The 13,314-nt window shown below is 39.7% G+C and overlaps 1 protein-coding gene across 7 annotated transcripts in view; it reads right to left on the bottom strand.

The window, feature by feature from the left end:
• Nucleotides 1-13,314, bottom strand: part of Kcnk10 (potassium two pore domain channel subfamily K member 10) — a 129,955-nt gene that overhangs the window by 42,061 nt on the left and 74,580 nt on the right. For all 7 annotated transcript variants that reach the window (XM_074067385.1, XM_074067381.1, XM_074067387.1 and 4 more), the window contains 2 exons: nt 11,196-11,313; nt 1,047-1,207 (listed from right to left, as the gene is read on the bottom strand). In XM_074067385.1, the coding sequence (XP_073923486.1) occupies nt 1,047-1,207; nt 11,196-11,313 (279 nt within the window). The remainder of the gene's footprint in view (nt 1-1,046; nt 1,208-11,195; nt 11,314-13,314) is intronic.

The following is a 13,314-nucleotide window of genomic DNA, read 5'->3' as shown; positions in this document are numbered from 1 at the left end:
AGCAAATTCCTTGAATTGAGATTTGTGTCCCTTCTTTAAAGGGACATTAACATTCCCAAGCAGACAAAAACTCACTAAGATGGTAACAACCCTCAATACCTTACATAAGTATTGCATTGGTGGGCATTGGTCGCTAAAGGAACACCCAACAGTGGGAGGCAAAATAGAGTGGAGCCATGAGGAGAAAGCAGCAAAGCACAGAGTAGAGCTCACAGAAGGCCAGCTTTTGGAAAAAGCCAGAATCCACCTGGAGGTACTGTACATAGAAACAAAATGGAGGGAAGGAGTTCCAGTAACACAATGGCTGCATTTTCATTGCTCTACTTCATTGCAATAACATTAAGGAAACCACCTACCATCTTTAAAGGAGAAGCTGAGTACTATGGCTTGAGTGGATCCTCTCCAAAATTCAGGTGTTAAAACTTAAACTTGATAGTATCAAGAGGCAGGGTCTTTAAAATGTGATCAGGTCAGGAGGACTCCTCACTTATGGATGGAATGAAGGGTCTTATTAAAGATGCTTCATGAAGAGTTATGCCATTTTCCCCTTCAATCCCTTCTGCTACATGAGCACTCGGGGTTCTTTCTTTCCAGAGGTCACAGCAATAAAGCGTCATCTTAAAAGGAGACAATAAGCCCATCCCTAGACATCCAAACCTTGATCTTGGACTCACAGCCTCCAAACTGTGAGAAATAAATTTCTGCTCTTTATAAAGCATCCTGTCTCTGGTATTTAGTGATAGCAGCATAAACAGACTAAGACACCACGTGTGCCCCATCTCTTCAGAAGATCTATGTTGGTAAATTCATACTTAATAGGCTTGTGCTGTGATTCCAGAATTACTACTATAAAGTAGGAAGCTATGCAAGAGAAAGGCATAAAGGTACCATGCCTCTATCTGCCATGGGCCAAACCAGAAAACATGATCAAAACATTAAACTATTTTATTAAAAGAGAATGATGCTTCTGATAATGCCTCTACACCCTGTTAAACTAAAGCTAACCGGATCACAGTAGTTAAGGTTTAAACAGATGTAGTACTCACTCGAAAGACCTTCTCCACTCTTGCAATGCTTTTCCCAAAGATGGTTCCAAGTTGGTCTCCAATTCCAGCCAATAAGAAACCAAAGAGTGGAATCCCAAAGATGGCATATAAAATACAAAAGATTTTGCCTCCTTCAGTGCTTGGAGCAATATTCCCATACCCTGGTGAGAAATATTAGAAAGAGAAGGAAAGTGGTGAGGTGGAAGAGAAAGTAGAGTATCGACCAAAGAACCCACAGATTTTTTTTTAAATCTGTACATTCTCCACTTTGAGTCTTAGGCACTGGAATTTCATTTCTAAGGTTCTATACTATCCAAACCATGGTTCAATTTCTTCTCTTGCTTCCCTCCTTGTAAATAGTTTCAAAGTTTCCTAGCTCTCAATACATTTTTAAGAAATCTGTGGTCACTCAGAACTGCATTTCTGATGGAAAATGGTACTGTTCCTCTTCAGAAATACCAAATATCGTGGACATGATTAGTTTGGGGAACCTGAACACCTGGAAAGGTTTCACTCTTGCCTGTTTAGATTAGACAAGAGCTTCTCCTTTACAGTCCTATCCCATGGCATACTCTTCACCTGGACAGACTGTGGCTGCCTTCAACATCTGCTTCACTAGAGTGATGGGCACTGCACATTAACAAGGAAATGTAGTATAGTACACATTCTGAAAGGACCTATGATTTGTCCAGCCCTACCCTAGGAAGCCTGGCAGTAAAGAACAGAGAAGCAGACTATGTCTTTTTCTCCTACTGACAGTGAAGTATAGCTGTGCCTGGATCTTCTGCTTTACTGGGAACTCCACACCATCTCTAAGTTCTACCTCTCCACCCACCATAATTCACATGAAGTAAAATAGTGCTAAATAAAATTTTGTTGGTGAAATGGATGTTTAAGAATTCTATTAGTATAAATTTCAAATAGTTTTTGAAAATACCAACATTTAGTCTCTTAAGGTTTTACAATTACAGGCTGGGATATAGCTCAAATAGTAAAGGACTTGCCTAGAATGCATGAGGCTCTGGGTTCAGTCCCTAGTACCACCAAAAAAAATTTTTTTGCCATTACATAAACAACTCATGTACAGTGAGTATTAGGCATGCTCTATATGGCTGAGGCTAAGAAAAATATTACTGAAAGAAAAAGATTTTTAGTGTTAACACAATTTCCATAGGATGAGAGCCAAATTAATTGATATTCATTTTCACAGCAATTAGCATTGTAATCTTATGCTAACCAGTGTCTAAGACAGTCACCTCACCATCCTGCCAAATTTGGGAAGCTCTTGAGGGGCTGTTTCTGAATCCACGCAATGAGGGGTGAGTTACACCCCTCACTTGTACCTCATGGTTACAGGTACTTTGGGAATGCAGAACAGTAAAGAATGATGTTGATGAACGGTAAAGAATGATGGTTGAACCATCATTCATCCTCCTATGGTGGAGTCTGCAGAGCTCACTGTTGATTTCTGCCTTTGAAAATGAGTCACTTGGCTATTTTTCTGTCTCAATTTTCTGTTCAGAATCATTCAAACCTCTTATCACATATTATCTAAATTACAGTTTCCTTTTCTTAAATGAGTATTCAGGCAAGGTGTCCCTCATCTTAAATTTTTTTTACTCACCATAATTTTGATTAAATGCACAGAAAAGCTCTCAGAACTTTTCTCAAGAGCTTTCAGGAACTTGGACAAAATTATTTCACCCAACATTCCCCTTTATTATCCCAGCCCTATTGCAAAGGAAACAAACGTGTCTCTACAGCTTCACCTTTTACAAGCTTCTGATGACTCTTGGAAACACTCTCGAAACTTGTGGAGACATTGAGGAGTCTAACTTTGCTATCTCACAATTGCTTGATTTCAAGAAATATAGGTTTTCTTTTAGTCCGAGTGTCTTAGAAAGAAACACACTGCATTGAAGCTTTAATCCTTTCAAGTGCTACACATGTTCTCCAGCTTTCAGAGGGAGCCCCCCACACACCTCCAGGGTAAGGTACTGTGCTTCCAGGGCATGTCAGTATCACCCAAGGAGCACCAGAGAGTAACAAGGAAATGGAGACTCTAGGTCTAGTTCTACCTCATGCTACCCAGTTGTCCTTAGATCCACTTAACCTCTCCAATCCTAATACAGGAATCATTCAAGAAAAATATGAAAAAAATTAGTAAACTGTAAAATACTATACTAAATTGTAGTATAATACCATACTAAGTACTATACTAAACTGTACATTGTCAAATTAGTGTAATAACATGTTTTGCAGGCTAGAACACTAACATAAAATTAAAGTGAAATTCTTGAACAAGGGCACTAATATAATATTCAAATAAGTCTTTAAGTATATTTAAGGGCATCTTCCTCTGGCGATTTGCTTTATAGTGAATATAAAATGATCGCCATTCTTGAGTGATGCTGTACCATGCATGTGGGCCTGTGTGTATCCCTCCGGGGACCTACATGGAAAGACTGTTTGGCCCTCCACTCTGTCACTCAAGAAAAATCCTACAATTCTCAACTTTAGAGCTTTTCTCTGAGCAATGGAGGGGATGAACACATCCCTGGACTTTGGCTCTAGTTGTACTGGGCCTGTCAAGTTGCCCTGCCCTCCACCTAAAAGTCTGGATGGAAGCATGAAGTAAGGTGTGATGGTTACAAGCAGGGCTCTAGAACTCGAGACTACATGGATTCCTCTGATTCTTCTATTTACTGTCTCTCAGGTCTTGGTCAAGTGACTCACGCTCTCTGCTTCTATGAAATGTGAGGCTCTCAGAGTACCTGCCTTATAACAATTAAAGAATAAGTGAGTTACATGCAAAGCATGAGTTATATGTGAAGATTAAATACCTGTGAAGCATTAGACAAAGTAGGAACTCAGTAATCATTTAGCAATTATTATCTTGCCCTGTGGTTTTATGTGGGAAGGAATTGCTTCTGAGCCCTAGGAAAAACAGATGATTGGTTCCTATTTTTCTTCTGGAAACTCCACTGATCTCCCACAGCATCCAGACAAGGGACAAAATGTCTATACCTTGACCTGGGTTGGCTCAATGAATTAGGTGGGCCCATGGCTGAATTATAAGTGTGGGGGTCTCTTGGGCAGCTAGAGGTCACCGGAGGCTGAGAAATAAAAGAGGGACTTTCAGCCCAGCAAGTACACACCCAGAAACAAAGAGACTGTTCCAAGTTAGCAGGACCAAACGGGCCTCAGCATTCTTTCCCCTTAGGTAGAAAACAGTTCCAAGTCCTTTGTTAAGAGAAAACTAGTATTTAAAAAAGAACTTAGGCCTGAGACACACACAGTAACTTCCAAGTGTTACTTATGTGGCAAAGTCTTTGCCAAACTGTGTGTCATTCAGCCCTATTTGGTTAAAAGTGTGCATTCTGGACACAGCCTGTCTGTGCATGCAGGAATGCTTTATAGAGGTGCAAACTGTGCAGTCACACAGGACCTCACACTTAGAAAGGTGCCATGCTTGGTTTAATGCTCTGCGGTTGCCATTTTATGTTCTTACTCATTTTTTTTAACAAGGGACTATATTTTTATTTTGCACTGGGACTCACAAATTATGTAGTTGGTCTGGTGAATGACATCAGGCTTTATTGCTTACTAACTGTGAGACAATGGACAAGGTACTTAATTTCTCTGGGCCTCACTCTTCCCAGAGATAAAATGAAGCTATTAACACTACCTATCTTGTATGGTTACTGCATTACTAAATAAGATCATGTATGTGAAGATAATGCCTGGTACAGAGTAGTCACTTAGTAAATGTCAGGCACAATGACTGCTATTTCCATGGTCATGAATTAAACATTCAATCAAACTGGGGGAGTATAGGCAGCTGCCTCAGTACCTTGGCAGGTAGCTTAGTTGAGTCTGCCAGGCAAGTGACACAGTCACCAGCTACCATCTAGGACCTAACCAGGTATGTATGTGGAGCCAGGTGACTCAATTGGAAAATGCCTTAAAGATGAAAATCTAGTTACATTTCATAGCTGTAAGAATAGGATCATTTGCAGCCCTTCTACAAATGAATTTGTCAAAAAGCATCTGCACACAGGAGTGAGCAGCATTCCTCCAGCTTAGAAAAGACAGTTTCTAGGGTCAAAAATCAATGACAGAAGGACTTTCTCACATCACAGTCAGTTATGGAGAAAGAGAGAGGGTACAGGGCATCTTCAACAAAAACTGAGCAATCTGGACTTCCTTTTGTTGTGGCTACTGGTTTGGACAAGTACCTGAATGTATTCCCTTTGCTATATAGTTGTCTCTTGGTATCTATGGGGGATGGGTTCCAGAATCTTCTGCAGACAGCAAAATTCACAGTTGCTCAGATCTCTGATATAACATGGCATATTTGCATATAAACCTATATTCATCCTTCCATCTAAATCACATGTAAGTTACTTGTATTACCTAATACAATGTAAATGCTATATGTAAATAGTGGCATACTGTGTTGTATAGGGAATAATGATATGGAAAAAAGTCTGTATGTGTTCAGTACACATGCAATTTTTTTCTTTTGAATATTTTCAATCCACAGTTGGTTGAATCCATGGATTCAAGCCCATGGGTGTGAAGAGCCAACTATATAGGTATAAATCTCGCTGCATGTTTTAGCATAAGAAATGCTTTGATATTCTCAGATAAAAGGACCTCTGATACTGAGCAGTACTGCTGCTTTTCAGAAAAGACTTTATTATTCCTAATATCTCTCTCTCCACAGTTTAAATAATGAACATATTTTGTGTCTGAAAAATATATAATCTCATGCGGCTTATGGGACTCTTTCTCAAAAGCAACTCAACAGCCCTTAAAAGGCCTATGTCCTTTGACAGAACAATCCTTTTGGAATCTTTCCAAGGAAACAACCAGAGATGAAAAAAAAAAAAAAAAAAACAAAAACCACCCTTCCTGCACAAATGTTTTCATTGTGGCATTAGCACTATTACAGAAGTAGAAACACCTGAAACCTCTCACAACATATGATCACAGTTTGAAAGGTGGACCCAAAGGGAATCATCAAAAAGATGCTTAGTATGGGGAAATACGGACAATATTATGTTGCAAACTATATGAACTCAAGCAAGAAGACTAGTATTTTGTCTTTCACAATTAATGAGGACACAGCTCCTCACTCACGCTGCTCCTGACTCCAAAATAGTGGGAAATTTCCCAGGAAGAAGTGGAAGAATTACCAGCCCTGACTTTTCTCATACAAAGCCTTGCAATGAATGAATTTACCACTAAGTAATTAGAAAAGCAATTATTTCCTCACCTCATTATTCTTACTTGCATTGTACTATGGTTTTCTTTGAAATTCTCTAACTATATGACTTCATAAAGATCCTTCACTCTGGAGGTAAAATTTAGCCAGCTAAATGGTATTCAATACATTATTTCTCAGTTAAGAGAAAGAGAGAAAAACATAGCATTTTCTAGATTGAATAGAATAAGATTCCAACTGCAAGTGTTGACTCTTACCATGATATTAAAGTGGAATTTTTGAGATGGGTTTTATTTTTGTTTGTTTTTTGTTAGCATTCTTGTTTTGTAGTAGTTTCCTGCTGGTATCCAGTGTCCTTCTGGAAAGGTTCCCATCCTGTGCATAAATGGTGTGTCACAGTGTCCAGCCTCCTGCTGGACACCTCCCAGACAGAATATGGGCATATGAACCTAGGGGCTCATCCAACAGGATGGCTCCCCTAAGCCTTTGAATCAAGAGCATGTGGCCCCAGCATGGAAGAGATGGCAGCTTCAGTGCCCCCACAGGGTCAGGCACTGGCCATGGAGTCAGAGGACACTTACTGACCCTCCATGAACTCTGCTCCATGAATGTGTATTGGTTATGATTTTTTTCAGTTACAGATATTAGAAAATCCAATGCAGACTGGCTTAAGTATTTTTAAAAATAGAATTACACTGATCCTGGTAAATAGGAGATTTAATATTTATTTCTTAGTACTTAATGAGTAGCTTCATCCAAAGCTCAAAGTATGTGAGCAGGAACCCATTTGCTACTCCTTTCTTCTTACTTTGCTTCTTTAGTGTTAGCTGAATTCTAAATAGATAGATAGATCACGGGAAGAAATAGATAGATCAAGGGTGCCCGGCAGTGTCTCAGGTCTTTTTCTAGATTTTCCTCCAGTAAGAGAGGAAGTCATTCCCTCCAAAGCTCAATAAAAAATCCAGGAGGTAATTTCTAGCCTAATCCACACTATACGTCCATCTTTGAACTAATGACTGTGAAATTCTTAGTCTAGACAATGTGATTCTTCTTCTGAGGCCTGGGGGTCATGAGTAGGGGAGAAATATTGAGTTATTGGGACAAAAATGAATAAGGGAATGGATGCCAGGCCAGCAGAAACCAATGAGTAAGGGTCATTTTCACAAGCTCAAAGATCCCAATGTAAGCATTAAAAAAAAAAGGGCAGAAAATGTTACATAACAAATATTCCTCATTAGGATGGCAGTGTCACCATTCCTCAGTCACGTAATGCCATGGGGTCAATGATCACAGTTGTTCCACAAAACAACAAATTAACGGAAATTAATTTCCTAACAAATACGTACAAGAAATGCTATTAGTGTTTTATTGGTAAAAATATAACATTGGTGCACAGTCCAATGTAGCTATAGTTTTTTCAATGCATCAAACAGAATACTGATTTAACCACTTCATAAAACAAGAAAATGAGATATACTTTAATATACACTAATATCTCATGGATCCTGTGCTGGGTACAGCAGAGCATTTTCCAAAGTATACCTCTGGAAGTGACTCAGACTTTCTCAATTTTAATTATTTTACAACAAATCCTACTAAAATGCATAACATATTTCCCCATTCTGATAACTAGGCTGCCATCTACAGCAGTGCACCTCAGATCAGATAAGGCTTATAACACAGGTGGGCCAGGCCACATGCTTCCTTAGTTGGCTGCAGTGAGTCTGTGGACTAATATGGCCTAGTCTGATTTAGAGTGTCACAAAGGGCTTCGAGGCCTCAGACTTATCAGTGCAATGCATACTTTGAATACTTGTAAAATCTAATGTTTATATATTTGCAGATTTGCAAATGCAAAACTAGTACATCATATAATTAGATTAAGAGGCCATAACAGTTACTTTTAGGTATTGACTGGGTTATGAATACCTAGAGAACTGGTAAAGCATCATTACTGGCTGTGAGGGGTTTTCAGAGGACATTGGCATGTGAGTTAGTGGACTAAGTGAGGAAGATCCACCCTCAGTGTGGGCAGATACCATCCAGTCATCGGGGGACCTGGATGGAACCAAAAAGGCAGAGAAAAGAGGATTGTCCTCTCTCTCTCTCTCTCTCTCTCTCTCTCTCTCTCTCTCTCTCTCTCTCTCTCTCTTTCTCTCTCTCTCTCTCTCTCCCTCCCTCCTTCCTGTAGCTGAGAAACACACTTCTCCTGCTCTTGGACATCAAAATTCGAGGCTCTCTGGCCTGTGGATTCCAGGACTTACACCAGCAGCCCCCACAGCTCCAATGCCTTTGACTTCAGATTGAGACACTATCAGCATCCCTGGTTCTGAAGCCTTTGGACTTGGACTGAACCACACTAACTGGCATCCCAGGGTCTCCAGCTTGCAGATTTCCTGCCAAGGGACTTTTCAGCCACCATGATTACAGATCCCAATTGGCCCTAAGAGAGCCCCTGTCTTATTTCTATGTCCATAACCTACTGGTTCTATCACTCTGCAGAATTCTAATATAGAGGCTTTCTAAGTAACAATAATAATTCTCTTCCATTCCGAATGTTCCTGTTGCACATAACTTTCTTCATTCCACCAATGGAGAGGCAACATAGACCCTGAGGGTTAGGCTTAAAAGCAAAAACAAAAAGTTGTACCTCTAAAACATGCACCAATAAGAAGCTGATTATGGAAGTAGTGCTCAGAAGGCCAACTGGGTCTCAGAAAGAGAAAGAGTTGGAGTTGCTCCCAGAAAGGATAAACATACTTCAGTGAAAGAGGCTTCCCACCAGAGGGGCAGAGGAGCCTTCATACCTGTTCATTGCTATGAATGGCTTTATTTCCCATTCTCCTGAATAATAATTTTTTGTTGCAACATTAACAATTGGTCTTTTCCCAGGACAAACTGGATATTCCTGGACCAGCTACTTGTCACATGTTTCAGGGCTTGGGATAAAGAGAGGAGATAAAGCAGAGTAACCTGTTTGGGGTAAAGTGTTTAAAAAGGAAGCTGCCCAACATAAACATAAAGGTTCCATAAGAAAAGTGTGAAAAGAGTAACAAAACTCACCAATACATGGAAGATATTCACCAGAAAAATGTTCAACAACTCAGACAAAAATCGTGACTATGAAAAAAAACCCCACTAAGAATCTTTATTTTTAATTTTAGATAGAATCAAACTCCTGGGGTTGGGAGTTTATTCAAAATTTTACCAAACCAGGCAATGGTGGCTCAAGCCTATAATCCTACAAACCGTCTTTCAAGTGTGAGACTACCACTTTTAATAATACATGAATAATAATTTTTGTAACAGGAGCATCCCTATGCAGGCCAAACTGGTCTTGATCTTGCTACAGACTTCAGGCTGGCCTCAAACTCAGGCTCCTGCCTGAGCCTTCTGAGTGTTAGGATTACTGGTATGTGCCACCACACACAGCTTATCCCTGAGCCATTCTTAAGGCAACTTCTGAGGATGCTTTTCAGCAAGCAAGTGATGATGAAGAAAACTGGGAAAACAGGACTAGAGATGAACACTGATGATACTCAACTGTAAAGTTATGACTCGCACAAATATAAAATGTGGAAGATATTCCTTGATGCTATAGGTAGAATGATACAACGAATAATAGTTGGTATAGGATGGGAAGGAAAGCTGAGATGTTGAGTGAGTTCACTGACTGCCTTACATGGAATATCTGAGAACCAAGTGTTGTCATTTAAAGCTGGCAGATTACATAACAGAAGCCAGAATATTATCCAGGTGCCAGTGGCTTGTATCTTTAATCCTAGCTACTCAGGAGGCATAGATGAGGAGGATTGTGGTTCAAAGCCAGCCTAGGCAAATAATTCATGAGACCCTATCTTGAAAATACCCAACACAAAAAAAAGGCTAGTAGAGTGGCTCAAGTGGTAGAGTACGTGTTTAGCAAGTGTGAAGTCCTGAGTTCAAACCCCAGTACCACAAAAAAAAAGGCAGAATATATAATCATTTAAAACTAAGTATTAAAAAAGATGGTGTCAACTAACATTGAGTGCTGAGAAGGAGAGGAACAGAAAATGTTATCATCCACAACAGGGATCTAATACATACTGGTTAATGACTAGAACTCTCAGGTTATTATATACTATTATAATTATAAACCTAACCCCTGAGACAAAAACACAAAATAAGACAAAAATCAGTGCAAAAACTAAGTGATCACAGTTTTCCATATGGTCAGTTGCAAAGATTATTGACGCGGTCAGCCTCAGGCAAATGTTCAACTTTTCTGTAATTAAACTATATGGGGAAGATATGAAGACAGAAAGAGAAGCCTTCTGCAGTGAGGTGGGGAGGCAGAAAGACTAACTCCTCATCTTCCACCATGGGAAGTCAAGAAATAACCTCTAAAACTGAATATTCCAGAAGTGGCAATCAAATATGATATTTAAAGACACAGAAAAACCCCAGATTCACCAAAAAAAATACATGAAAATGAATATTAAAATCATCAAACAAAAGAGATGAAAGAGATTGTCTCTAGGAAGGTGAGAGCCAGGAGAGGGTCAGAGAATGTTGTTTTCATAGCAAACTTTGTAGAATATTTGCATTCTGTTATATATAACTTTAAAAAGAAATACAACCTTTAAAATGGAATTTGAACTCAACAGAGCAATCTGAGTTCAAATGACCAATTTGTATTTTGGACTCTAGTCTTTTTATTAGGTTCTTTCAAACTAAATGCTCCCTTGCCTTTCATTCTGAAAAAACAGTCTTCACTCTGCCTTGCCTTTTATTGAAAACCACAGCAACTACTGTATTCATTTGACAGTGTTGCATGAGCCTCCTTTCAGCCTCAAACTACCGTGTGCAACAAGAACAAAGTGCTGACTAACCACTACTCAGGACAGCCTGCAGAGAAAAAGATATTAACAAAAGGATACCTATGGTAGTGATGACAGTTCCAGCAAAGAAAAAGGCACTTCCAAGGTCCCAGTGACTGCTGCTATTGGAAGAGTTTCCTATTGGACTGACTCCTGCATTGTCAGCATCCAGGGCATGCTGCAAAAAACCAAAGGAAAAACGTGAGATTCAGTTTAATAGGTCCTTTTTAAAAAAAGGCTTCCAATAAGTTACTCCCCTGTTCAAGAACCTGCGATAACTTAGAGGTAAACAGTTAAGTGGACGATGGTAGAGTCATAAAGTGACATACCATGCAGTCATTTGTGAAAATTAGAAAATTAGTTTTAAGTGGGGGAAAACCTAGGATATGGAATTTGGTGCCATTTATATAAAACTTGGAGGTACAGGATAGCCCTGGTTATGCAAAATGCATACATACTGCTATGGGAAGACATCTTGTAGAATTATCAGCCTGAGTGGTCAGTTCTGGAAGGCAGGATTTCCATTGCTTTTTTGGGCTTGTTACAATGTTTTACTCTGAACTTGTTTCAACAGCACAGGAGTTAAAAGCCTGGGCTCCCAGGTCAGACCATCTTGGCTCTGCCTGTTATTGACTTTATAATCTTGGGCAAGTTATATTAACCCCTCTAAGCCTAGTTAATTCATTTGAAAACTGGAGATAACACCTTCCCCCACATAGTTAGGAAGGTTAAATGAGATGGTCCCCTTAGCCTGGTGTCTGTCTGTGTTAAGGTTTAACAAAGTCAGTGATGATGTTAATGACAGTTCTGAGAAATGCATTGTGAGGCGATTTTGTCATTGTGTGAACATCATAAAATGTACTTATACAAACCGAAATGACTACAACGTCACCAGGTGATGCAGTATAAGGGGATTATCATCATACACACGGCCCACATCATTAAACAAAAGATTATGCAGTGCATGACTGCAGTAGCAATTTTAAAACTGTTGTTTCACTCACTCCCCTCACCCCACACATCTCTCTCTCTCTCTCTCTCTCTCTTGCTCTCTCTCAATAAAGTACAATGACTCCTTACTGACTACTAGATTTGGAATTCCATGTGGCATAAAATTCCCACCAAATTGGCAGCAGTGATGACCCATTCTCATCTCAGAGCACTGTAACAGTCTCCACTCCAGGCAGGACATTCCATGATGTGTTCCCTCCTTCCTATGTTCCTCTGTTTATGTCCTTTCGCAAACTATGCCCATGTTTCAGGGTCTAATTCAACCTGCTTTTCTTCTGGGAGACTCACTCTGGGCATTGCAGCCCCACAATTGCCCCTTCTCTAGGCTCACACTCCGCACTAACTCCTCCCTAGCTTCAGCATGAGCAAAGTAGGAGGAAACGCGCTCTTCAGCAGCCCTTCTCTAGCTGGCCCTTGCAGCTTAAGTCCACACTGTCCACACAGGTGAGCTGAGGTGAGCAAGTGACAGGTGGAAGCTTCAGACAAGAGGTGACAGACATATGAACTACTCTAGAACAACAGATAGAGATTCTGTTCCCTGGGCAAAGTTGGAATAATACAACGTAGAGAGGGCAAGACACAAATATTGAAATGTGATTATATTTATCCTCAGCAATGCCCATTAAGCTTTGATTAAACAGGCAGGTAATGGTTGTCATAAATCAGATTACAATTGAAAAGACAATCATTGCACTTCCTCTTCAATACAGATATTTAATGAGATAATTCAAACTCTCTAGACCAGAAATAAGCAACTTTTCCTTCCTTTCTTTCTTTCTTTCATTTCTTCCTTCCATTCTCCCTTCCTTTCTTCCTTTCTTCCTTCTTCCTTCCTTCCTTTCTTCCTTTCTTCTTTCCTTCCTTCCTTCTTTCCTTCCTTTCTTCTCAGTGCTGGGAATTGAACCCAGGGCTTTGTTCTTGCTAGGTAAGTGCTTTACCACTTGAGCCACACCCCCAGTCCAGCAACATTTTCTAGAAATGGCCACAAAGTAAATATTTTGCCTTAGCAGGCTACATATACTCCCTGATGCATTTTTTCTTTTCTCTTTTTAAATATGCAAAAATTATTCTTACTTTAGAGGTGGTACAAAATCAAGCTGCTGGTTAGATTTTGCAGACAAAAACAATTGGCTGAATGATGAAAAACTACCTTTTGTTTAAGTTCTTA

The sequence above is a fragment of the Castor canadensis genome, chromosome 3 (assembly GCF_047511655.1).
Source record: "Castor canadensis chromosome 3, mCasCan1.hap1v2, whole genome shotgun sequence".
Lineage (NCBI taxonomy): Eukaryota > Metazoa > Chordata > Mammalia > Rodentia > Castoridae > Castor > Castor canadensis.
Note: the sequence above shows the minus strand (reverse complement) of the source record. Positions and strands in the feature narration are given on the sequence as shown.